The sequence below is a fragment of the Carcharodon carcharias genome, chromosome 18, assembly GCF_017639515.1.
Source record: "Carcharodon carcharias isolate sCarCar2 chromosome 18, sCarCar2.pri, whole genome shotgun sequence".
Lineage (NCBI taxonomy): Eukaryota > Metazoa > Chordata > Chondrichthyes > Lamniformes > Lamnidae > Carcharodon > Carcharodon carcharias.
In genome coordinates, this window is record NC_054484.1 from 24,536,022 (window position 1) to 24,561,100 (window position 25,079).

The 25,079-nt window shown below is 40.6% G+C and overlaps 1 protein-coding gene across 6 annotated transcripts in view; it reads left to right on the top strand.

The window, feature by feature from the left end:
• hlcs (holocarboxylase synthetase (biotin-(proprionyl-CoA-carboxylase (ATP-hydrolysing)) ligase)) overlaps positions 1–25,079 on the top strand; it is a 191,543-nt gene that overhangs the window by 119,835 nt on the left and 46,629 nt on the right. For 5 of the 6 annotated variants that reach the window (XM_041211048.1, XM_041211050.1, XM_041211051.1 and 2 more), the window contains 5 exons: positions 2,978–3,045; positions 4,619–4,779; positions 7,912–8,026; positions 10,914–11,127; positions 21,165–23,889. In XM_041211048.1, the coding sequence (XP_041066982.1) occupies positions 2,978–3,045; positions 4,619–4,779; positions 7,912–8,026; positions 10,914–11,127; positions 21,165–21,339 (733 nt within the window). In that variant the 3' untranslated portion in view covers positions 21,340–23,889. Of the gene's footprint in view, positions 1–2,977; positions 3,046–4,618; positions 4,780–7,911; positions 8,027–10,913; positions 11,128–21,164; positions 23,890–25,079 lie in introns of those variants that run through there. The other variant, XR_005945826.1, reaches the window with a different exon arrangement.

Below are 25,079 nucleotides of genomic sequence, written 5' to 3' on the forward strand. Positions count from 1 at the left end.
AATGAAAAGACACAGTACCTCATTTTATATTCACAATAGAAGAGCACATTTGTTTGCAGTCCAGATAAAGTGCACAAGTAAAGGGATCTCTAGCTTTGATGAAAATCCAAGAAGGTGGGAGAAAAGGATGAGCAGGGTAATGATAAATGATAACTATAAAACGCCATCAATTTCCTATTTGAAATAAAGTGATGATGTGTAAGTTACAGGACATAACTTTTTTAGAGAAAGTTTCGGGGCATATTTACAGTGATGACATGTCCAGCAAAGCAGTGTGAAAAAGGAGTTCTTTCCAGCTGTTGACCTTTGATTTAACAAGAAGTGCTCTTTATCCGCACTGGCAACTTTGAACATTAAGTTACTGTGAACATACAACCCTAAATCATAGCAGGGGAGAAAGGGATGTCACAATAAGGGGACCTGAAAAATTACTCCCCACCCTTTGTGGCAAAAGCATGGAGCAGCAACATTGGCATGGGCCTTTGCTTTGTGTCTCACAAGTTGGAAATTCAGAATATGACTTCTTGGCTGTTATAAGGATTAATGTTGAGTGTTACAGCCAATACTCAACTCAAAATAATGAAATTCTTAGGATTATGATTGGGTGGTCTTTCATTTCTTTGATGTTTGTGGAGGACAGAGTCCCACATTTGCATGTATTACACAGTCACTGCACTTGAACTAATTCATTGTGAAGCTCTTTTACATCTTTAAATATGATAAGATGCTATATAAATTTCAGAGGTTAATGTCATCAGACAACACCATATTTATTTGGCACCTTTGACAGGAGGATTATACAACAAAATATGACACAACCACATAGGAGATATTAAGAGCAGATGACCAAAAGGAGAAAAGCAAGGTAGAGAGGATAAGAGTTGTAAGGAAGGAATTCCAAAGCCTAGGATCTAGACAACTGAGGGTGTGGCCACCGATGGTGGAGCTAATAATATTGAGGGTACTCAGAGGCCAGAATTAGAGGAGGGCAGATATCTTGGGAGAGTTGTGGGCTGGAGGAAGTTAAAGACATGGAGGGATTTGTAAGTAAGGATCAGAATTTTAAACCCAAGGCATTGCTTGACTGGGAGCAACTGTAGGTCAGTAAGCACAGTGGTGTCCAGTAACCGCAACTTGGTCTGAGTTAAGACACAAGCAGCAGCATTTTGGATGGCATCAAGTTAACAGAAGCACACCGGCTAGAGGTTCATTTGAATAGTTGTGTATAAGAGATAATGAAGACATAAACAAGACTTTCAGCAATAGATGAATTGAGACCGGGGAAAAGTCTTATAATGTTACGGAGGCGCACATAAGTGGTCTTAGTGATGGTGAGAACGCTATGTCGGAATCTCATGTCGGGGTCAAATATGACATGAACAGTTTGGTTTAGTCTCAGACTGTTGCTAGAGAGAGAGAGATGGAGTCAATAGTTAGGGAACAGGTTTTAGAGCAGGGACAGAAAACAATGGCTTCAGTCTTCCCAGTATTTAATTGGAGGAAATTTCTGCTCATCCAGTACTGCAAGTTGGAAAAGCAGTCTGATAATTTAGCAACAGTGGAGGAATCAAGAGAGGTGCTAGTGAGGTATTACTGGTATCATCAATGTGCATTGTAAAATAATAATGCTGTGTATTTGGATGATGTCATTGAGGGGCAGCATGTAGTTGAATAATAGGAGTGGAACAAGGGTAGATCCTTGGGGATACCAGAGATAACGTTAGTGGGAGCAGGAAGAGAAGCCATTGTAAGTGATACTCTGGATACAATTAGATAAAAATGGAACCAGGTGAGAGCAGTCCCACCCATCTGGACAACAGTGGAGAGGTATTGGAGGAGGATCGTGTGGTCAGCTGTGTCAAAAGGCTGCAGACAGGCCCAAAAGGATGAGGAAGAAAAGTTTGCCTTTGTCACAGCCACACAGGATGTCATTGTGACTTTGATGCGACTTGCTTCAGTACTGTGAAGGGGTGGAAAGCTGATTAGAGTGCTTCAAACATGGAGTTCTGGGGAAGACGGACATACAGTTGGGAGGTGACAACACATTCTAGGACTTTGGAGAGGAAAGGGAGGTTGGAGATGGGGTGATACTTTGCAAGGATAGTTGGGGTAAGGGATGGTTTTTTTGAGAAGAAGGCTGATGATGTCAGATTTAAAGGAGAAAGGGATAATATCTGAAGACAGTAAACTGTTAACAGTATTGGCTAACATGAAAGGAAGTTGGGTGGTCAGCTGGTGGGAATAGAGACAAGGGAGTAGGATGTGGGTCTCATGGACAAGATAAACTCAGAGACGGTTGAGGGGAGATAGGAGAGAAATTAGAGAAAGATGCAGGTTCAGGGATATGGCAGGGGGAAGCTTTAGAGGAAGTTTAGCCCACTGGGCTAGTGGAAGGGAAGGAGGTGGCAGAGGTGGTTGATTGAGTGGTCTAGATCTTAGCGACAAAGTCATCTATGGGCCCCTTGCACTGACGGGGTTGGAGGTGAGTGCAGATGGCATCTTGGACAATGCAGCATTCCCTCACTGCACTAGACTCTCTAGCTATAAAATTAGACTGAGCTTTAATTCTGTATTTATTTTCTGTTTTTCCAGCAGATACATTATGATATAATCTTTTGTTTTAATGGAAGATGTATTTTTGAGTCCCTATGTTTGATGATATTTGTTGAGCTTTTAAATGAGAGGGTTCATTGACATGTTGTGATTCCACATTTATTATTCTGTAATATGCCACTAACAAATGAAGCAATGCTTTTGGCCAGAATTGGGTGGGTAAATGTTTTGAAATTGAAATGATCTTTAAAAGTAGCACATCAGCAAAAAGCAGTTGTGATCTTGTTAATTGTCGACTTTGTTGACCATGATCCCAAAAGATTTTCACCAACTGTAGGTTTAAATTGCTAGATACTTTTCTAGTTAGTGAGTTTCCAATTATCCGCTCTCTGTTTCAGTTGACCACCTTTCCCATAATTCACAGGTTGATGCTTCAGTTGCCAGAGGAAGTAGGGTTAATTGCCATTGCAATTCGACAAACACAAGGCAAAGGTCAGTAATTTTCCATTCCTCCTTCTTCCTAACCTTTGGAAAAAAATCTTCTTTCAAAAGTATTGCACAAGCTGAAACCTTAGTATAGTTTAACCAGGATATTCCCCTTTGAGCAGAGATGGTTAAGGGAGGATTTAATAGAGGTGTTCAAAATTATGAAGAGTTTTGATAGAGAAAGTAAGTAGAAACTGTTTGTCTCCACTGGGAAAAGGGTCAATAACCAGAGAACACAAATTTAAAGTAATTGGCAAAAGGATCATAAGTATAATGAATTTTGTTTTTAATGAAACGAGTGCTATGATCTGGAATTCACTGCCTGAAATGGTGGTGAAGCAGACTCAATAATAACTTTCAAAAGGGAGTTGACTATGTACTTGCAAAGAGAATATCTGAAGGGCAATAGAGAAAGAATGGAGGAGTAGGGCTAATTGGATAGCTCTTCAAAGTGTCGATACATTCACAATGGGCTGAATGACTTTCTTCCGTGCTGTATGACTGTAATAGTAAAATCTTCTAATAGTTTTAATTTCTTCATAGCACAGTTGTAGCATTTGAGTTCCATACGCGACACTTGCTATCACAAAGACAGACACACATGGTTATGGAAATTAAATTGGGCATCAAGTATAACATACTCTAATCTATGTGATACGATTTCCTGACTCAGTTCATATGCTTCTAAAATTCAGAAAGTTTCTGCTTACATTAGTTTTCATTGTTAAAACTCTATTCTATGTAATTAATTTACTTTTTTATGCTTTGTTCTCTATCACTGCAGCAGTTAGAGATTTTTATAAATTGGTTGCAAGTTCAAGTTACTTTATACCTTCAAAGTAATTTTGCAGTTAAATCAAGGGAATTTGGTTTGGGTACTTTTCAATTTATAAGAAGAACTTTTATTTAACTTTAACAGGATATCATGAATGAATACTCCTGACACGTAGGCTGGGATTTTCCGGCCCTGCTGCGGCAGGTCCCCCTGCGGACGATGTGGCAAGCCATTCAAGCGTCCATTGACTTTGGCAGGAGCGGAAGATCCCGTTGGCAGGAGGGGCTGGAAAATTCTGGCTGTAGTTGTTCTTGTGGCAGTCAATTTGTAAAGAGTACAGCCACAAGAAGGACAATCAAACAACTTTTGTGACATCTGAGGGATAAATGATGTCCAAAAAGATGAAATCGCCTGTCTTTTATGTTTTATGTCCAACTGAGGAGACCAGACACGGCCTCAGTTTAAGATCACTTCTGAAAGACTGCTCCTTTGTCTGTACAGCACTGCCTTAGTATCAGCCAAGATTTTGTGCTCAAGCTTTTGGAGTTGAGCTTGAACATACAACCTTCTAACTCCAAGGGAAGAGGGTTACCAAAAAGGCCAAGGCTGACATTCAGGATGCCTATAACTAGGAAAGAGAAAAGTTTCATCCTGTAATTTGGAAAGTATGTAAACCGAGGTCACAGAGGTGAAATGACAATCGTGAATATATTATTTTTAGTATTGTGGTTCCATTAATAAGGTCTGTCTTTTAAACTCTTTTTGATGTATCTCTTTTTATTCTTATTTGAAATTTAATTTCAGGTCGTGGAGGAAATACATGGCTTAGTCCTATAGGCTGTGCTATGTTTACTTTACACGTTAGGATTTCAACTCACACACAGCTTGGACAGAACATTTCATTCGTACAGCACCTAGTGGCTCTGGCTACAGTGGAGTCTGTGGTATCCATGCCAGGATATGAGGTTTGGCGACTGTTTTTTCACAATATAGAGACTTCATATTTAGTTGTTTCACGCGGCGATCTTTTATACTGTTTTACGTGAGTCAAAACCAAATGCAGTATTGAGGTCAAGTAGTATTAGAGGGAAGGAGCTAATTGAATTGGGAAAAAGGAGGGAGAGAAAGAGGCTGATGGGATGATGACGGAAGGACAGGAGAGAGATGATGGAAGAGAATAGGGTGGGAGGAGTAGATGGAGGGGAGAGAAAAAAGATAGTGAAGTAGGGAGAGGGAGGCGAAGGGAGTGATTTGGGGAAAGGGGAACTGGAGGTGAAGGTGGAGAGAAGGAAAGGAGGAAGGCAGAACATTGGGGAGAGCTGGATGTGAAGGTAGGAAAAGGATGGAATGAAAGAAGGAAATTGAGATGGGAAGATGGAAGGGAGAGTGTGAACAGGCAGGTGAGGGAGGAGAGGAGGTGAGGATAGGGAAAAGAGCAGTAGGTAAGGAGCAGGGGGTAGGGAAAAGTGAGAGGAGTTTGGAAGATAGAGGGGAAGAGGTGGGAATATGGAAAGCATGGGGGAGAAGCAACAGAGATGTGGTAGAGTAAATCCACCTCCCCATTCCCTTCCTCAGTCATAGCCTTGGTGAGCGGGAGACCAGAGTTCCAGCCTCTGAATACTGCAATGTACTTGCAGCTGTTGGGAGTGAAATGGAAATTTCTTCTTGCACCTAGCTGGTCCTACTGCTAGGTGGTTGTAAGTCAGGCTAATGACCTGTTCACATAAAAAGGGTCAGCCAAGAAACTGAGATCTGTTGAATGTGCCACTTGGTATGGATGAGAGGAGATTATTTGTGTAAGTACCTGTTCTATTGCTAAAGAGATTCTTAAATTGGGATTCATGATCTTGATCAATGTTTTACTTCAGCTTTCATTTGCGTAACGGAATGGCCGTTTAATTTCCTAAACATTACTTCAAGCCCTTCGCACTGACCTTTTAAGATTTAGGACAAAAATATCAGGAACATCCTAGGTTGAATTCTCACTAGTTTGTTGGAGTTGTTCAAGAGTTTCTGAGGTTGTTTCGAGAACGCTGCTTGTAAGTGAAGAGATGACTGGTATTTCTGGATTTCTGAAGAGTATACCAGCATGTCACATGGTGCTAAGCGAAAATCCCACTTAAAATGAATCAGGTAACCTTACGCTCACAAGCCGCTAAACAGTTGCAGTACCATTAAAATGTCATGGCTGCCCTTTGATTTTAAGATTTAATAAAGAATGATCTTTTTAGTGTAACTTGTAAGGATTTTCAGACTGGATACTGCGGTTTATATGTTTTAATTATCTTTTTGATCCCCACTACTTCATTTTGCCCACTAGTAGGTGCTTTTTTAGTGTTTCGTTCTCTGCTGTCCAGAGAGAACAACATTCACGGGTCACTCTTCTTTTCTTTTGCTTTTAAAGTGGGTGTATGTTGATTTTTTTTTCCACTGTGCAATGTGGAGACCCAGTTACTCTATTTAGAGAGGTAGACGAGCTGGCTACCTGTATTAACTTCACTGAAAACAGCTCAATTACTCTGGCATTTCCATGAATCTACTTTTCGAGGACATGTCAGGATGCCGGTGCTCTGATTTGTGGACATTTATACGTAGAGTGCAGTTGATATGCTTCTCTGGTCAACTGCAACGCTATTGTACAATAGTGCTTGAAGAGGTTACCCACGTATAGCTGCTATCATTGCTACTCCTGCAGTGGCTAGTCGGCATTGATTTTCTATAGGTCTTATATGTAAATGATGATTAGCTAAACTCCGCTTCAAACCCAACAGTTTCCACTATCAGTTTTAATTAATGATTTTGCTTGGAATTGAACTGTGATAGAAACCCATGACAATCAACTCAAACCCAACCTCTTGAAGTTTCTTTGGGCAAATCATTTCTTTCAGTAATTAATTCACCTATGTCATGCATCAGGCGAATGCAACTTCATTCCATTAAACTGGCAGAAGCTAGATCCAACCAGCCACGAACATGTTAGTTTAAATTCTATAGAATTTTTTTTAAGAGAAGGTCATGCATTCTTTTGAAAGATTTTGAACTATTTTGATCCAAAATGTTGTTGGAATTTGATATCTTGTCATTTACAGATGACTTGGGTGACCTTTTTTTATTCTCTTTGTGTCTTTTGGCTTTCATAAACAATTCATGATTTATATCAGAATAATTGGATTTAGCAATAATTCCTTTTTATAATACACTATGAAACTCCTGACCTATGCTATATCCCACTTCTAATATATATTCTCTAATAATCAATGAGAAAAGAACCTTAACAAAGAAAAAAATGACAACTAGAAAGAAAAAGCAAGACACCCAAAGTTGTAGCAAACATTTTGCTATTTAGAAATTAATTGCTTCTTGCCTTTGAATGCAAATGAGTCATTTGAGCTATGACAACAGAATTTTTACCTATTGCGGGCAGAAAATAAACTGTGCATGAAGCACTTTGCAATAATGCTACTAAAGATGATCAGATATCCATCTTTATAGAACTCTATTGAAGAAATTGCAGCTGTTTCTGGATGGATGGAGATGGGGAAAAGAAGAAAGGTTATGTCATGAGGTGGAATAGTTAAACTAAACACGTATTACAGCCCTGAAACGTTTGACACTGCTTAACTCTTTTTAATCTGCAATGAAAAGCCAAGTTCCTTATTGTTTTTTTTTAATATTGTTTCTCCTTTTATTTCTCCTGTTGTGAATTCTGTTATTTCACTGTCAAAGCTATCCTTGTGATGCTGTAGATCTTACATTACAGAACTCATAATCCTTGAGGTACTGTGTCCCTCCATATGCTCTCCATAACAGTAAGAATTTGTAACTGTGTCACACCATATCACCTCCCTCGGAAAAGTCTTGAAGTACTTAGGAAACTTGGGAAACCCAGGAAATCCTGGAATTCAGATGCTTAACAGAACCCTGTGGTTGAAGGTTTCATCAGCACCCTGAGATTAAATTATTCTTTGTGATTCACCAAGGGTGATCCATTAGGAATTTCTTGAATTACTTTTGCACTTTTTGGATTGTTTCTCCTTTATTTTATGCTAATGAAAGAATAACAATGTCATGTAATACGCACTTGCTTTTTCATTTAGGACATTGATCTGAGGCTTAAATGGCCAAACGATATTTACTACAGTGATCTCATGAAGCTGGGTGGTGTCCTGGTTAATTCTACTTTGATGGGAGGAACTTTTCACGTACTTATTGGTATGCATTAATTGCCTAGATATTTGATGTTTCAGAGATTTATATCCAATAAAGTTAGAAGGGATAGAAAGTAAAGTTTGCATGCTTCCAAAAAACAAATATCATTGTTAAGCTTTTCTCTTAAAAATATTAAGTATTTTATAAATTTTTGATGGTATTTCACATGTTTTTGGTTCTTAATGAATTTGTATCACTAATAATTGAAATGTGGTATGTTCCTGCAGGACACATGTGCACATAGGATATGTTTTTTAGGATTCATGCAAAACTATTGGGGACACTGTAAGTTGTACAATTACCTAGTTATTAGAATTAGGAACTGTTTCTCTCCCCTCCTCGTTCATCAGAGATCAGACCTTTCATACACAAGTAATTGTGCATGTATGGCAATTGAAAAGAAATGTTATTGTGTATCGTTCTTGAGTTCTTCATGCATGATCTCTACCATCTCTCCCCAGTATATAGTATAATCAGCTACTGTTAGTTTGATTTTCAGTCTCACTTTTTAAGTCCAGTGAATTCTGTGCAAGTGCGTGTGTTAGTTTAATATTGTAATCTTTTGATTGCTTTTCTTGGGGGTGGGTGCGGCTAATAGTTTTGAGTTAATGGAGTATTTTCTCTGGTTTTCTAGAGGAACTTTAATCCCTGATCCACTTCACTGCTGCCAAAAAAAGAGAGATTTCACTGCAGAATCATAATGCCAGATGTCACGTGTTTTGAGCCTATTCCATCTGAAAGAGCGTTGTAATGTGACCTAGCACAGTGGCTTGCTGCTGTCATAGATCTATTCCCCTAACTAAAACACAGAATGCTACATTGCTCAGTAGGGGAAATGTGAGAAGCAAGTTTTATTTTGGGTCATGTTTTAATGTATATGTTAGATAGCTGAAAATACTTTATTTCCTCAATTCTATTCTAGAATTTATGAACCAATTTGATAAGTACCCCACCCCCTAAATTTGGAGGGTTCTGCATATGTTATCCTTCCACTATCTCTGAATCACCTAATTCTGAGCAAGACCACGCATAAAGGGGAAGGGTCATACTGATAGTTCCTTACAGATCAAGTGACTGACCATAATTTGGCTTTTCTTTAAATAGTTATGTTCCCCTTGTTCTGAAGACTTTATTATTGAAAGGAGGTCATAATAGTAAAAAAGAATTGAACTCCTCTGCTTAGTACTTCGGTCTTTCACCAAAATAATGGTATCTATAGCTGAAAGCTTTCACCCCAAACAAGAAGGGCCAGTTGACTAGGAGTTATCAAGCCCAGTAATTCCTGCACTCAAATGGAAGCAATTTAGAATTTTGTACTAGGCAGTTTTTTTTTGTTGTATGGTCTAATTAGTTTTTCACCCCATCACCTCCCCCCAGGCTACTTTAGCCTCAAAAGTGTCTACTGCCTTTGTAACTCGATGACCAGCAAAATATTTCTTTTCCAAAATTTTTTAGTGCAAAATTTATCTCATGTTATTGATGTGTTATTTTTGCTTTTTTCTATTTGGTGAGACAAATTCTATAAAATGCATGTTTGTTTTCTATAGACAAACGTAGTATTTTATACTGGTTTGACTCAATTTGGCTTCAGCTTCACTCAGTTATTTAGTGAAATTTGGACACTTAGAATAATTTAAAATTGACTCTTTCAAATATTGGGTTTTGTTGAACAAGTGACGACTGTATATGCCTGTTTTGTGGGTGAGTTCAAATATTAAAAACACATTTTTGGCATGTAACAAGTTTTTCATTAGGTCTTGACCATGCTGATTTTATACAAAAGATTGACATTAGAACAGCCCTTTTTATGATTATGCAAGCTTCTTGTTCGCAGAGCTGTTGAATGGCATTGGGATCAGAGAGATCTATGTGAAACCTTTTGCTCCTTTCACATCTGCTAAAGATTCATAGCCGTCACTATGGAATATAAAACGAGCAGAAAAACTTAAGTGAATCGCTTAAATGCCATGCTCATTAAAAGAGGGTTAATAATGTAGCTTCCAATTTTTACAATTGAAAAGAATCATCTGGGGAGAACACCACATACTCCAATGTCTGATAAGATGTAGATCACTGCTTCAAATCCTATTGCCCACTTTCTTTAAAACAAATGGATATAAACAGTAATACTGAAGCTATTTTGTTACAAAATGATATATTTAGTAAGTGTAAATCTGGCTGGCCAAATTTATGCAATAAATACAGGTTTTGATAGGATAAACGTGATTTTGTAGCCATAAATGCAAGAAACAAACATGTTGCAAAACCATTACTGACACAATCCATCACTGTTATGAAAGGATTTTATGCTCTCAGTATTTGTAATAGGAGCAAGAAAACCAATGACCTAGTGGAATGAGCATTTTCGCCAAGCCTTTGAATTGTCACTGGATGATCTGTGAAACTGATACAAAAGCAGAATACCGTGGATGTTGGAAATCTGAAATAAAAAGAGAAAATTCTGGAAATACTCAGCAGGTCTGGCAGCACCTGTGGCAGGAGAAACAGAGTTGACGTTTCAGGTCAATGACCTATCTTTAGAGTGTTCATTGACTTGAAATGTTAACCATTTCCCTCTCCACAGACCTGCTGAACATTCCCGATATTTTCTGTTCTTATTATCAAATTTGATGTTGCCTAGCTATAAAAAAAAGTATCAGCAGTACAGTTCAAGTTGATACAGATTGTTGTCCTTACAATTCTGGTATTTTTAAAATAATAACATTATCCATTGATTGAAATATTAAAGTTATATACATCTACTGGTCCAGCCAAAATTGTTGCTAAATGATGTTTATCCTCTTAAGGATCAAGTATGTTGTGCATGTATGTCACTCTCTTTCATACAAGCTGAGACAAAGTGTGATCCTTGTTAACTTTCCTTTAAAAGGCTGCGGATTCAATGTAAGTAACAGCAACCCAACTATTTGCATCAATGATATCATCCAGCAACATAACAAAGAGCATGGAACAGATCTACAGCCACTTCGGATAGACCAGCTGATGGCTAGGACAGTCACCATTCTTGAAAATCTGATCAGCATTTTCCAGGACAAAGGGCCAAATGGAGTTTTGCCACTCTATTATAAACGATGGGTGCACAGGTTAGTAAAAACAACCATGGTAGAAAATATATGTAGAATGGATCCAGTTACAATATATTTTACTTGCAAATTAAATAGTATAATTGGAAAAATTAAAGGTAATCTCCTTCCCTAAAGCTGCATTTGTGCTGAGACTTGCTGCTATCTGTTGAGTGGAAAGAACATGAAGATTAAATTAATAATAGTGAATATACTTTACGTAGCTGGCTAACATGAATCAAAGGAAGGCTACATCTGTTTTGGCTGTAAAATCCATCAAGGAGGCCTTGATGCCTTTGCAAGGAGTGTACAGCAGGCTCAGTTCCAAGACCAGCCTGCTTTCAAAAATTTTGTTCGCAAAACTGGGTATCTGCAGCTGTACCTGCTGGCCTTGGAACTGTTTGACTTTAGTGCACTGGAGAATCAGATTGGGACCCTGACTGTCGCATTATACTTCTGTGCCAACACAAACTGCTTTGTTTCAACTTTAAAGTGACAGCATTCTTGCACCTTTATTGTCTCGTGAGCCCATTCATTCTTTTTGCTTGTTTCTCTTTAGTTTGTTTCTTTTAAAGTATGGCTCCCCTCAGACTTGAAGCTTTTGCCACAATAAGTAATTTGCTTGGATCTTCAATGTGAATTGTCTTCATAAATAATCTTTAAGATGCCACCTGGGTTGCCTCGATGTCTCTTCCAAAACAAACAAAGCCAACTTTCTTAACCTTTGCTTATAACTAAAATTTCTGGCAACTGGAATCTGAGAATACTGCTGCTGCAGGCACGTGTTTTCGTGAGGATAACGCTATGGTAGTAGTTATTTTCTTCTCTTTTCATGAAACTTCTTACATCCTCACCAATGCTGTACTAAAACCAATTGCTGGAACATTGCATAATTAGGTTCTTGGATTGAGCCCTCTTCATTTTTCCCTTCATCCATTGGCCTGACTTGGTGTTTGTCAGTTCTCCACATCAGTGCAACTTTGGGCTGGCAACAGAGATTGAGTAGGAGACTCAGACACAAATCCTCAACATGCCACTTTATAGGACTGTGTATTGAGACTGCACTCTGCTGCCACACTGCAGGCAGGTGTTTCCAAAATCATTAAAAGTGAGTTCTTGTCCTCTACAAAAGGTTGCTGGTTCTGTAGTTCAAGTAGACTGTTTGCAAAGACCACTTTGAAAAGCTGCCTGAACAAAGAAAGATTTGGCAGTGCATTTTACTAGGAACCAAGGACAGGGAGTGCTGGAGACACAGCATTGGGCTGTGCACACACATAAAGTAAATACATGGATTAACAGAGAATGATTCAGATGTTGGAGCTGAAAAGAAAATACTGTTTTTCCCCTCATATTGAATTTCAGTCCAGCGGTTGAGACTGAGTGGCAAGAGATGCCAGGAAGAGATTGAGAGGTGGTTACATGTCTTAGCATTTTAGAAAGCTTGGCAACATTTTTGCTATATTTTTTTAGGAAAATGAATCTGTTTCAATTTATGCATTTGTTTTAATATTCCATATATTTTAAGAAAATTTACCAACTTCTATACTTCAGGAAAATTCAAATACAATCTTAGCATAAGGCAACTGGTCAGAAAATCTGCAGGTCAAGCAACACAATATATTGGTTGGGCTTTTCTTCAACTTGATGATTTAATCAGTGCCATCTTCAAAGTAAAATGCAGAGTACAATGGGACTTCTGTGAATGTAATATGTAGAAACTGTGTTATTTAGAATTTTTGTGAAGACTGGGAAATGATGCAAGGATATTTGAACATTTTTCTGATTTACATTTGGTATAGCACAGCCATCAGTTTAGTGGTTTGGCCTATCTAGCAGACAGGCTGAAAAATTTACATCCAAATGAATTCTTATGACCGTTTGGGTCATTAGCTGCCTGAATAAATGAACCTATAAGCACCAAATGATTCATTTTTTTTCTTTGCTGTGCTCTCTGAGCCTTCTTATTTTGAAACTGAATTAATCCAGTCAATGAAATTGTAGTTAGTATTTGTGAACCAACAATATGTATCCTGACTGATTTGCTGAACCTCTGCTGAACTGTCATGAGTTATATTGGAAATGACGCAAACTAACCTGGAATACAGTACATCTTTTATTTTCATTTTCTGCCTTTTCTTTTGTGTTTGTTTTAGACACCCAATTATTCCCCATCTCTGTTACTGTGAAATTGGCTGCTCTGTGGTCCTGATCCAATCTTTATTTCAGAACCTAGGTACTGAATGTCATCAGCTTACCTTAACATCTGCTGGCATCATAGCTGAGTTTAAACTTATCCTCACCCAGTGTTCATACTGGCACAACTTCTAGCTGAAATCATTGCTTATGGATTAGGAACAGGAAGGTTGGCTGTATATTTTTCTCCCTTGCTCCAGACTCCTAAGAAAAATCTTAGCATCCTCATCTTTATCATGGCTGAGATTTGCTAATCTAACACAGACTGGGAATTGAACCTGGGACCTCCCTGTTCTTTATATGGCTAGGTTCCAAATTAAGCAATGGCTGTACCAACAGGGCCACTTGGGAACAGTTTTCTATCAACTTACACATACATATAGTATATTATCTTCCTGATTTTCCTGTCTAACACCAGGATTTACAATTCTCTTTCAATTGGCGATGAAGTCAACATCACAGAAATGTAGAATGTAATGGATTTAATCTCATACAAATTATGAAAAAAGTGAATTGCAAAACTATTTATCCTGAATGTTTCTCTGAAGGATAAAATGGCATCCAGTTACAGATACATAATTATTTTGGGGGAAAGTTCATGGATTTTATATCCCGATTGCTAGTCACTAAATAAGACGTTTAATTGCATTTTCTGTTTCAGTCATGGCTAAGAGATATGACCCAGCTTAGTGAATGATAAATTGGAATAGAGTTTTCTGTAAAAAAAAAATTATATCTTCTTTGATTACACCAGTAGTTCCAGAATTCAGTTTATGGTTTAAGAGTGTCTCTTAACAACAGTCAGTGTAAAATAACATATGTTACTGATTGTCGATCTGGACTCATATTGGAGTTTCTTGAATTGAAAACAAGGGCTTTGATTGGTACTAATCTAAGCTGGCGTAAAAGATGTCATTGATCAGTTAGTGTATTTTTTAATTATGGGAGCTATTTGTTTTTAACTGGTGCGTTTTACCACATCTCCAAACTAAAAAAAAATAATTTGGGAGAGGCAAAGCCCAATTGCATCATATAACACTATTTTTATTAAGTGAACAAAAACTGTTTATGTTTATGTAAGACCTTTAACATAGAGAAATATCTCAAGGTGCTTTGTAGAAACATGACAAAAACCAACACCTAACCAAAGAATCAAATGATTGGAAAATATTAGGAAAAGCTCGGTTGAAGACGTAGATTTTAAGGGAGGGGGTTGAAGTGGAAAGGCAGAGGGGTTTAGAGAGAGTATTAGAGTGTGGAACCTAAATAACTGAAAACACAACCACCAATGGTGGGGTGAAGATAGGGGACATTCACTAGAGGCAAGAGTTAGAGGAACACAGAGTTTGGCATTGGAGGAGGCTACAGAAATGATGAGTTTGAGGCCATGAAGGGACTTAATATAAGGGATAATGATTACAAATATAACGTACTGCAGAACCAAGAATTAATGTAGGACAAAAGCAAAAAATTACGGATGCTGGAAATCCAAAACAAAAATAAAAATACCTGGAAAAACTCAGCCGGTCTGACAGCATCTGTGGAGAGGAACACAGTTAACATTTCGAGTCCGAATGACTCTTTAACAGAACTAAGGAAAAATAGAAGAGGTGAAATATAAGTTGGTTTAAGGTGGTAGGGGGGGAATCTCCACCTATCACTGGCCCTCTATCCAGCTCTACCTGTCCCACCCACCCCCTTAAACCAGCTTATATTTCACCTCTTTTCTAATTTTCCTTAGTTCTGCTGAAAAGTCATTTGGACTCGAAACGTTAACTGTGTTCCTCTCTGCAGACGCTGTCAAACCTGTTGAGTTTTTCCAGGTATTTTTATTTTTGTTTCTGTTAATGTAGGACAACTGGGTAAATAGGATGCAGGGGTTGTGAACAATCTGGTTTAGTTGAAAACCATGGCTAAAAAGGAGAAGGAAGTCAACAGTGAGGAAGTGGAGTCAGCGGCAAAGTTTGAAGATGATGTCTTCTGTTTTGCTAAAGCTTAGAGTGGATGTTGGATAACTAGTCAGCACAAAAGCAGTAGAAGAATCATATGAGGTAATGGTGAGGCAGAGCTGGGTGTCATCCAAGTAAAGGTGGAAGCTGACTTTTTACTGGCAGAATTTTTACTGACTGACATGATGAAGCTGGGCCTGAGGGCGCAAAACAGATCAATGAGACCATTTACATGGAATCCGAATTGCGGGTTCCCCACAACTTTCTGACTGACCCAGCAGATTGGAAAACTGCAAATGTAATACCACTCTTCAAGAAAGGAGGGAGACAGAAAACAGGAAACTATAGGCCAGTTAGTCTAACATCTGTCTTTGGTAAAATGCTAGAATAGAATAGAAATGCAGGAAGAATAGAAAAGCAGAATATTATTTAAATGGAGAAAGACTACAGAATGCTGCAGTACAGAGGGATCTAGGTGTCTTTGTATGCAAATCATAAAATGTTAGCATGCAGATGTAGCAAGTGATTTGGAAGGCAAATGGAATGTTGGCCTTTATTGCAAGGAGGATGGAGTATAAAAGTAGGGATGTCTTGCTCCTACTGTACAGACCATGGCGAGACCACACCTGGAGTACTGTGACAGTTTTGGTCTCCTTAAGGAGAGATATACTTATATTGGAAGCAGTTCAGAGAATATTGACTAGGCTGATTCCTGGGATAATGGGGTTGTCTTATGAGGAAAGGCTGAGCAGGTTGGGTTTATACACATTGGAGTTTAGAAGAATGAGAGGTGATCTTATAGAACCATAAATAAGATTCCATCTGTTTCTACATTGTACCATCTACAAAATGCACTGCAGGAATTCACCAAGGCTTCTTCAGCAGAACCTTCCAAACTTGTGACCTCTAACATTTAGAAGGAAAAGGGCAGCAGACACGTGGAACACCACCACCTGCAAGTTGATCTCCAAACCGCTCACCAGCCTGACTTAGAACTATATTGCCATTCTTTCACTGTTGCTCGTTCAGAATCCTGGAACTCCCTTCCTAGTAGCACTGTGGATGTGTCTACACCATAAGGACAGCAATGGTTCGAGAAGGCGGTTCACCACTTTCTCAAGGGCATTTATATATAGATGGTCAATAAATGCTGGCCTATCCAGTGATACTCACATCCCATGAACAAATAAATAATTCTAAGGGGGCTCGATAGGATAGATACTGAGAGGATGTTTCCTCTTATGGAGGAATCTTGAACTAAAGGGCACAGTTTAAAAATAAGAGGTCCCCCGTTTTTAAGACTCAGATGAGGAGGAATTTCTTCTGAGTGTCATTAGTCCTTGGAATTCTCTTCCCCAGCAGGCAGTGGAGCCTGTCTATGCTGCCTTGAATATATTCAAGGCAGCATAGACAGATTTTTGAATGACAAGGGAGTTAAGGGTTATGGGGACAGGCAGGAAAGTGGAGTTAATGCCACAGTCGATCAGAGTATCTTATTGAATGGTGGAGCAGGGTCAATGGATGAATGGCCTACCCCTCCTATTTCTTATGACGCGTTCCCTGCAGGCAGTTTAAGGGAAGTGGTGGTGTAGTGGTATTGTCAATGGATGAGTAATACAGAGAACCAGGGTAATGCTTTGGGGACCTGGGTTCGAAACCCACCATGGCATATGGCGGAACTTGAATTCAAACAATAAAAATCTGGAACTAAAACTCTAATGATGACCATTGTAAAAACCCACCTGGTTCATTAATGTCCTTTAGGGAAGGAAACCTGTTGGCCTTAACTGGTTTGGCCCACATGTGATTCTAGACCCGCCAGACCTAGCAAGCCACTCAGTTGTATCAAACCACTAGGAATGAAACTGGATGGACCACCTGGCATCAACCTAGACACTGAAAATGACAATGGCAAACTCAATCCTGTCAAGCCTGCAAAGTCCCCCTTACTAACACTTGGGCACTTGTGCCAAAATTGGGAGAGCTGTCTCTTCATGCTAGTCGAGCAACAGCCTGACATAGTCATACTCACGGAATCATACCTTACAGATAATATCCCAGACACCACCATTACCATCCCTGTCCCATCGGCAGGGCAGATCCAGCAGAAGTGACGGCACAGTGGTATACAGTCAGGAGAGAGGTTGCCCTGGGAATCCTCAACATGACTGCTGACCCCATGAAGTCTCTGGCATCAGGTCAAACATGAGCAAGGAAACCTCCTGCTGATTACCACGTACTGCCCCCACCCTTAGCTGATGAAGTACTCCTCCATGTTGAACACCACTTGAAAGCATTCAGGGTGGCAAGGGGATGTATTCTGCGTGGAATCTTCAATGTCCATTACCAAGAGTGGCTTGGTAGCACATCTACAGACAAGCTGACTGACCCTAAAGAACATACCTTCTAGACTGGGCCTGCAGCAGGTGGCGAGGGAACCAACAAGAGGGAAAAACATACTTGACATCATCCTCACCAGCCTGTCTGCCGCAGATGCATCTGTCCAGAATAATATTTGTAGGAGCGACCACCGCACAGTCCCTAACTTCATATTGAGGATACCCTCTGTCGTGTGTAGCACTATCATCATGCTAATTGGGATAGATTTCAAACAGATCTAGCAACTCGAGACTGGGCAACCATGAGGCACTGTGGGCCATCAGCAGCATCAGAATTGTACTCAACCACAATCTGTAACCTCATGGCCCAGCATATCCCCCACTCTACCCATTACCACCAAGCTAAGGGATCAACCCTGGTTCAATGAAGAGAGCAGGAGGGCATGCCAGGAGCAACACCAGGCATGCCTAAAAATGAGACGTCAGCCTGGTGGGAAGCTACAACATTGGGCTACTTGCGTGCCAAACAACATAAGCAACAAGTGATGACAGATCTAAGCTCTGCAGCCCTGCCACATCCAACCATGAGTGCTGGTGGACAATTAAATAACTCATTGGAGAAGGAGGCTCACAAATATCCCCATCCTCAGTAATGGGGGAGCCCAGCACCTCAATGCAAAAGATAAGGCTGAGGTATTTGCAACAATCTTCAGTCAGAAGTGCTGAATGGATGACCCACCTTGTCCTCCTCCAGTTGACCCTAGTATCACAGATGCCAGCCTTCAGCCAATTCAATTAATCACATGATATCAAGAGACAGCTGAAGGCACTGGATACTGCAAAGGCTATGGGCCCTGACAATAATCCAGCAATGTTACTGAAACCTTATGCTCCAGAACTTGTCGCACCCCTAGCCAAGCTGTTCCAGTGTAGCTACAACACTGGCATCTACCCGGCTATGTGGAAAATTGCCCAGAAATGTCCTGTACACCAAAAGCAGAACAAATCCAACCGGCCAATTACCGCCCCATCAGTCTACTCTCGATCATCAGTAAAGTGATGGAAGGGGTCATCAACAGTGCTACCAAGTGGCACTTGCTTAGCAATAAACTGGTGCTCAGTTTGGGTGCTGCCAGGGTCACTCAGCTCATGACCTTATTACAGCCTTGGTGCAAGCAGAGAAAAAGGGCTGAATTCCAGAGGTGACGTGAGAGTGATGGCCCTTCGTATCAAGACAGCATCTGACTGAGTGTGGCATCAAGGGACCCTAGCAAAACTGGAGTCAATGGGAATCAGGGACAATCTTTGCTGGTTGGAGTCATACCTAGCACAAAGGAAGATGGTTGTGGTTGTTGGAGGTCAATCATCTCAGTTCCAGGACATCACTGCAGGAGCTCCTCAGGGTAGTGTCCTAGGCTGAACCATTTTCAGCTGCTTCATCAATGACCTACCTTCCATCATAAGGTCAGAAGTGGAGATGTTTGCTGATGATTGCACAAAGTTCAGCACCATTTGTGACTCCTCAGATACTGAAGCAGTCCATGTCCAAATACAGCAAGACCTGGATGGTATCAAGGCTTGGGCTGACAGGTGGCAAGTAACATTTGCGCCACACAATTGCCAAGCAATGACCATCTCCAACAAGAGAGAATCTAACCATCACCCCAGAACATTCAATGGCATTTCCATTGATGAATCCCCCACTATCAACATCCTGGGGGGATTACCATTGACCAGAAACTGAACTGGACTAGCCATTTAAATACTGTGGCTACAAGAGCAGCTCAGAGGGTAGGAATCCCGCGGCCAATAACTCACTTACTGAATCTGCAAAGCCTGTGCACCATCACAAGGCACAAGTCAGGCGGGTGATGGAATACTCTCTACTTTCCTGGACGAGTGCAGCTCCAACAACACTTAAGAGGCTTAACACCATCCAGGACAAAGCAGCCCACTTGATTGGCACCCCAACCACAAACGTTCACTCCCTCTGGCACCAACGAACAATGGCAGCAGTGTGTACCATCTACAAAATGCACTGCAGGAACTCATCAAGGCTGCTTAGGCAGCATCTTCCACCCCACGACTGCTTTCCTTAGTTGTCCTTGAGAAGGTGGTGGTGAGCTGCCTTCTTGAAGTGCTGCAGTCCATGTGATGTAGGTACACCCACAGTGCTGTTAGGAAGGTAGTTCCAGGATTTTGACTCAGCAACAGTGAAGGAACGGCGATATATTTCCAAGTCAGGATGGTGAGTGACTTAGAGGGGAACTTCCAGGTGGTGGTGCTCCCAACTATTTGCTCGCCTTGTCCTTCTAGGTGGTAGTGGTCATGGGTTTGGAAGGTGCTGTCTGAGGAGCCTTGGTGAGTTCCTGCAGTGCATCTTGTAGATGGTATACACTACTGCTACTCTGCGTCAGTGGTGGAGGGCGTGAATGTTTGTGGATGTGGTGCCAATCAAGCGGATTATACCATCATAACTTTTAAACAAATCCCCAAATTAATCCCCCCCAGGTAAATCTCCACCAAGGCAACAGTAATCCATAGACTTTAGACAGCAACCAGGCAAAGCACATTTGATCTTATGAATTCAAAATGAGGTTCCTTGCAATTTGGTTCCTTTGCAGACGCAGTTGAAGGCTTACAGGCTGGTTAGATCTTAAACGCTTCTGCCTTACACACACAAACTCCTTTTTATTTATACCTAGCTTTTCCTTTGAATGTAAATTTTCCATTGTATTACCAGGCTATTAATGTTACATCTCCTAACAATAATATCCTTTCATTCCACCAATTTTACTAATAAGCTGAAAAAAAACACATTGCTTGGCGTCTTCTAGCTAGGTGCAAGATTTTACTCCCACTCTTGAATGCTTTATTCAACAAATGCAAATGTACACTACTATCCTCCTTACATTTATCTAATTAACATCTCCAAACTACTATACATCAAATCACCTAGACTAGCTGACTAGGTTCTTTGGGGAGCTGTGGAGGCGACTGTGCAGAGTTGGGATGAGAATTAATTTGCTAGAGGCATTTGGCAATATTTGCATAGGAAACTCTCATCTTTGTCCAGTAAAGTTAGTTATTTTAATATTGTGAATAAAAACATGTTCTAGGTTGGGTATTCTATGATGCATTTGCACTACAATTATATCAATGGTGTGATATTTCTTGGCATTGCATCAGAGCTACAGTTAGATTGCTTACATAATCTAAATTCAATGTCAGAGCTTGATGTGCGAAATGCTCCATTTCAATCACGTCAATTCAGGATCAAACTCTGGATTTACGCTATCATTGCTGTGAAATTAGAACCATTTTGCACTGATACTAAGCTTGTATCATAAATGCACCCTTGCTGCTTTTTTTTAAACAAGCCAATGATTAGATATGTTGAAAGACACCTGGCCCTCTATTGCTGCCTATTCAATTCTTTAAATTATGGTGGAAAACTAATGCGTTAATCACGTGAACAACCATAAACTGTATTGTACACTTTATTCATAGAATTGCCCCTTGTAAACATGACCATCTTTTTGTGGATTTATTAACTTTTGCTTTTTTCTTGTGATAGTGGCACAAAGGTGCGACTGTGGAAAGAGGACGGTCCTGCAGCATGGGTAGTTGGTTTGGATGATTCTGGCTTCCTTCAGGTTCAGCAGGAAGATGATGATGACATTGTTACAGTACAGCCTGATGGAAATTCCTTTGACATGCTGCGTAACCTTATTGTCACGAAGCAACATTAGAAACACGTTCAAATTTTGGGGAAGTTTTGTTTTCCCCAGAACAAGGTTTAAATAGACAAATGGATTTTCCCCCCCCTTTTTCTTTGTTTCTGTCATTCCGCAAATTTTTGTTACTCCCCCCTCTCTACAATGACAAAGTTTCGAATGATTAGCAGACTGTTTGTGGCGTTATTCATGCGAAGTGAGCAGTAGTTCTGTTGCAAGAAAGGCATGGAGTTGCTAAGGTTGTGAAGATATTTGTAAGCAATCTCCCCAGAGACAGAGGAGTAACTGTTTGCTTGATTGGTTGTTGAAAAATAAAAAGGGGACGAAATTGGGCCTCATTTCACTTGTTTCTTGGAGGTGAATTTCAATTTCACAGGCTGTCTCATGCCCAAAGATACAAGAACTATACTAATTCCATCGATTTGAGCTATATTCAGGCAGGGTTGGTGACCGCTTTAAACAATATTAAGATGCCTGCGTAAGCTAATGAGGGCCTAACACCTATTTCAGAGACCCACTCTTGAGATTAGTCAAGCCCTTGGCAGTTGTTGTGCTCTACAGACTCTGACTACTTTCTCTGTCCTTAAAGGAACTGCCAGAGGCTGTTGATTTTTCCCCCACTTAGCCTTGATATGAAGCTAGTGCTCCTCCCATTTATCCCTGGACCTACCTGAAGGCCACTTGCAGTTTGCGAGCTGGTACATCTTGGGGCTGACTAGTGAGCCACATTGGAATACCAATTGGCAACCACAGCTTACTAGTTCTGTGTAATGAGGCCCGAACACAAATTTCTGAAACTCCTCAGGCCAACCTGTTCAGGCATGCTGCTCATTTCACTTCTGTAACCAGGTGCTGCACAATTTCTTTCCTATTGTGCTTTCTTTACTGCGGTTAGATGAATATCACGGTTTCATAAATAAAATTCTGCATGTTCTATAGGACTGCAGCTGTTACCTGTCCATATGTTTAGGCTCTGTCTTTTCATAGTAAGGTCCAAGAAAAGGAGAAAACTTTAGGGCGAAATTTTCCGTCCCCATTGGTGTCATGGCAGTGTGAGCAGATAATATGGAGGGAAGGTCAAAAATTGGTTTCGTGCCATTGTGAAACAGTTTGCAATTGTCCACTCTGTCCAGCAATGGTGGGCCACATTTCCCGCCGCTACATGTCAGGAATGTCATTTTAATACATTTGAACCTCATTATAAGCCCTGCTCGCCGGAATCATCTTACCACACTGGATCACCCGGGTATATCATGCCGACATGTTTCACAACCATACATAAGTGATGTGCACCTGGTGAGCTGTACTTTGCTCGGGACTTTGAGGTTTGTTTGCCTACCTTGCTTTGGGCAGCACTCGCTGTCATCAGTACCAGGCTTCGCAGTGTGAGCACCACATCACTTTTAGGGAGGCTCACTGGTAGATCTCTACCTACCAGACCAGCCATAAAGCGGGGGTGGCTTTTCACCGGTTGCCACGGCTTGCTTGGGGAATGGGGAGATGCAACCTCAGGCAAGGGAAGAGGCACCAGGGCGAGGGCTTTACAGGGGAAGGAGGTATCCCAGGGTGATTGTGGGGGCACATGTTGATCTGTGCAAGTAGTCTCAAGATGGTGAAGGCTGAGGAGAGTCTCCAGAGAAGATGAGGCCAGATAGAGATGTAAGGATGTGTGAAGAGAGAGAGTGGTGATGTCCCTTGAGCTGGCAGTAAGTGAGATGCCAATAAATGTGGTGGCATTGTGAGCGTGAGAGTTTAGAGTGATTAGATGGTTGTCTTATCCTGATGGCACAGATGAGATTATTCATCCTCTTTCTGCACTGGATGGCTGACCTCTTGTGTGCAGCATTGGCACTGACCACCTCTGCCACTGCCTCCCAAACCAGAGTGGTGAAACTGATAGGCATCCTGTGGCCAAAACAGGATTAGAGGACAGCCTCCACTATGTCCAGAGGGTGTCCCAGGGATGCGCCACTGAATCGGGAGCTTTCGGGGCCATGTCTTCCCCAGTGCCCTCCTGGGCTGTAAGCATTGTGAAGTGTGTGTGTGGATGCAGTTTAAATATGGCACCCTGTGTGAGGAAGCGGTGAGGTAACAGCATGGCGGGCAAATCAGGCTGCCCACCAGTGAGATGCCATGTTTCCTGTGGTTGCATAATTAAAGAAGTGGAATGGGACAATACAATGCGAAAACCCACCATTACGGGCGGGAACTTTTTTCCCCGCTCGCTACCACACTTTATGAAAATCTGGGACGATTCCGCCCTTAGTCTTATTCATATTTTCCTTATTTAAATAGCTTGTAACTGTACATGGTTTAATAGAACCTTGTTAAAACTTTATTTAGGGCTTTTATCCAGAATTTTCCTCCAACCCAGAAACAGTCTGGTTTGCCTGAAATAAAGCACTATTTTAGAGTTTTCACTGTTAACTAATAAAAGAAAGGCAGCTACTGGGAAAAAAAATTAACATATTACAAAACGGTTCCATTTTGTATCAAAATTCGTTTGTTAATTTATGTAACATGCTGTAAGCAATCTTTGAATAAAGCTTGATTTTATTAGGAAAATTACTTCCGAAGAAGTTAACTTTGTCTCTGGTGTTTATACAAAAATGAATATAATTACTTTAGCTGTTCTGCAAAACAGCTTCTCTAGGGTTTCCATTCTCAGTAAGTTCCTTTGGTGGGGATATAACTTAAAACTGCATAATTTAGCATGTTCTATGTTCTGGTTTTGCTGTCAGTCCTAAAAATTTCTAAAAGTTTTACATCATGATTCATGTTGGAAACAGCAGCTTGCCAGCTCGGGTTTCTTTCCCTAATTCAAAGCTCAAGCTTCTCACGTAAGCATAGGCTTCCAAAAGAAAATGTTGATTCAGGCACAGAAAATACTCTGTATGGCAAGCCTGGTTTATCTGTACATTTATTTTTTAGTTTTTGTAAGTCTTAATGATGTTACAAACTTCATTTCTAGTAGTAGGTTCTCGGTGTAATAGAGGAAGCAAGGTGTTGACCAGCAATTCATGACTGCTCAGATACTGAAGCAGTTGGTGTCCATATATAGCAAAACTTGGACATCATTCAGGCTTAGGCTAATAAGTGGCCATATAAGTGCAAGGCAATGGCCATTTCCAACAAGAGAGATTCTAACCATCTCCTCTTAACATTCAATGGCATTACCATCGCTGAATCCCCCACTATTAACAGCCTGTGGTTACCTTTGACCAGAAAACGAATTGGGTCAGCCATATAAATACAGTAGCTACAAGAACAGGTCAGAGGTTGGGAATTCTGTGACAAATAGTTCACCTCCTGACTCCCTAAAGCCTACCCACCACCTACAAAGCACAAGTCAGGAGTGTGATGGAATGTTCTCCACTTGCCTGGTTAAGGCAACAACAGTCAAGAAGCTCAACATCATCCAGGACAAAGCAGTCTGCTTGATCAGTTCCCCATCCACCACCTTAAACACTTGCTTCCTCCACCACTGATGCACAATGGCAGCAGTGTATACAATATGCAAAATGCACAGCAGCTACTCCTTCAGCAGCACCTTCCAAATCAACGACCTCTACCAACTGGAAGGACAAGGGCAGCAGATGCATGGGAACACCACCACCTGTAAGTTCCCCTCCAAGCCACACACCTGACTTGGAACTATCTCACCATTCCTTCACTGTCGCTGGCTCAAAATCCTGGAAATCCTTCCCTAACAGCACATGGACTGTAGTGGTTCAAAAAGGCAGCTCTCCACCATC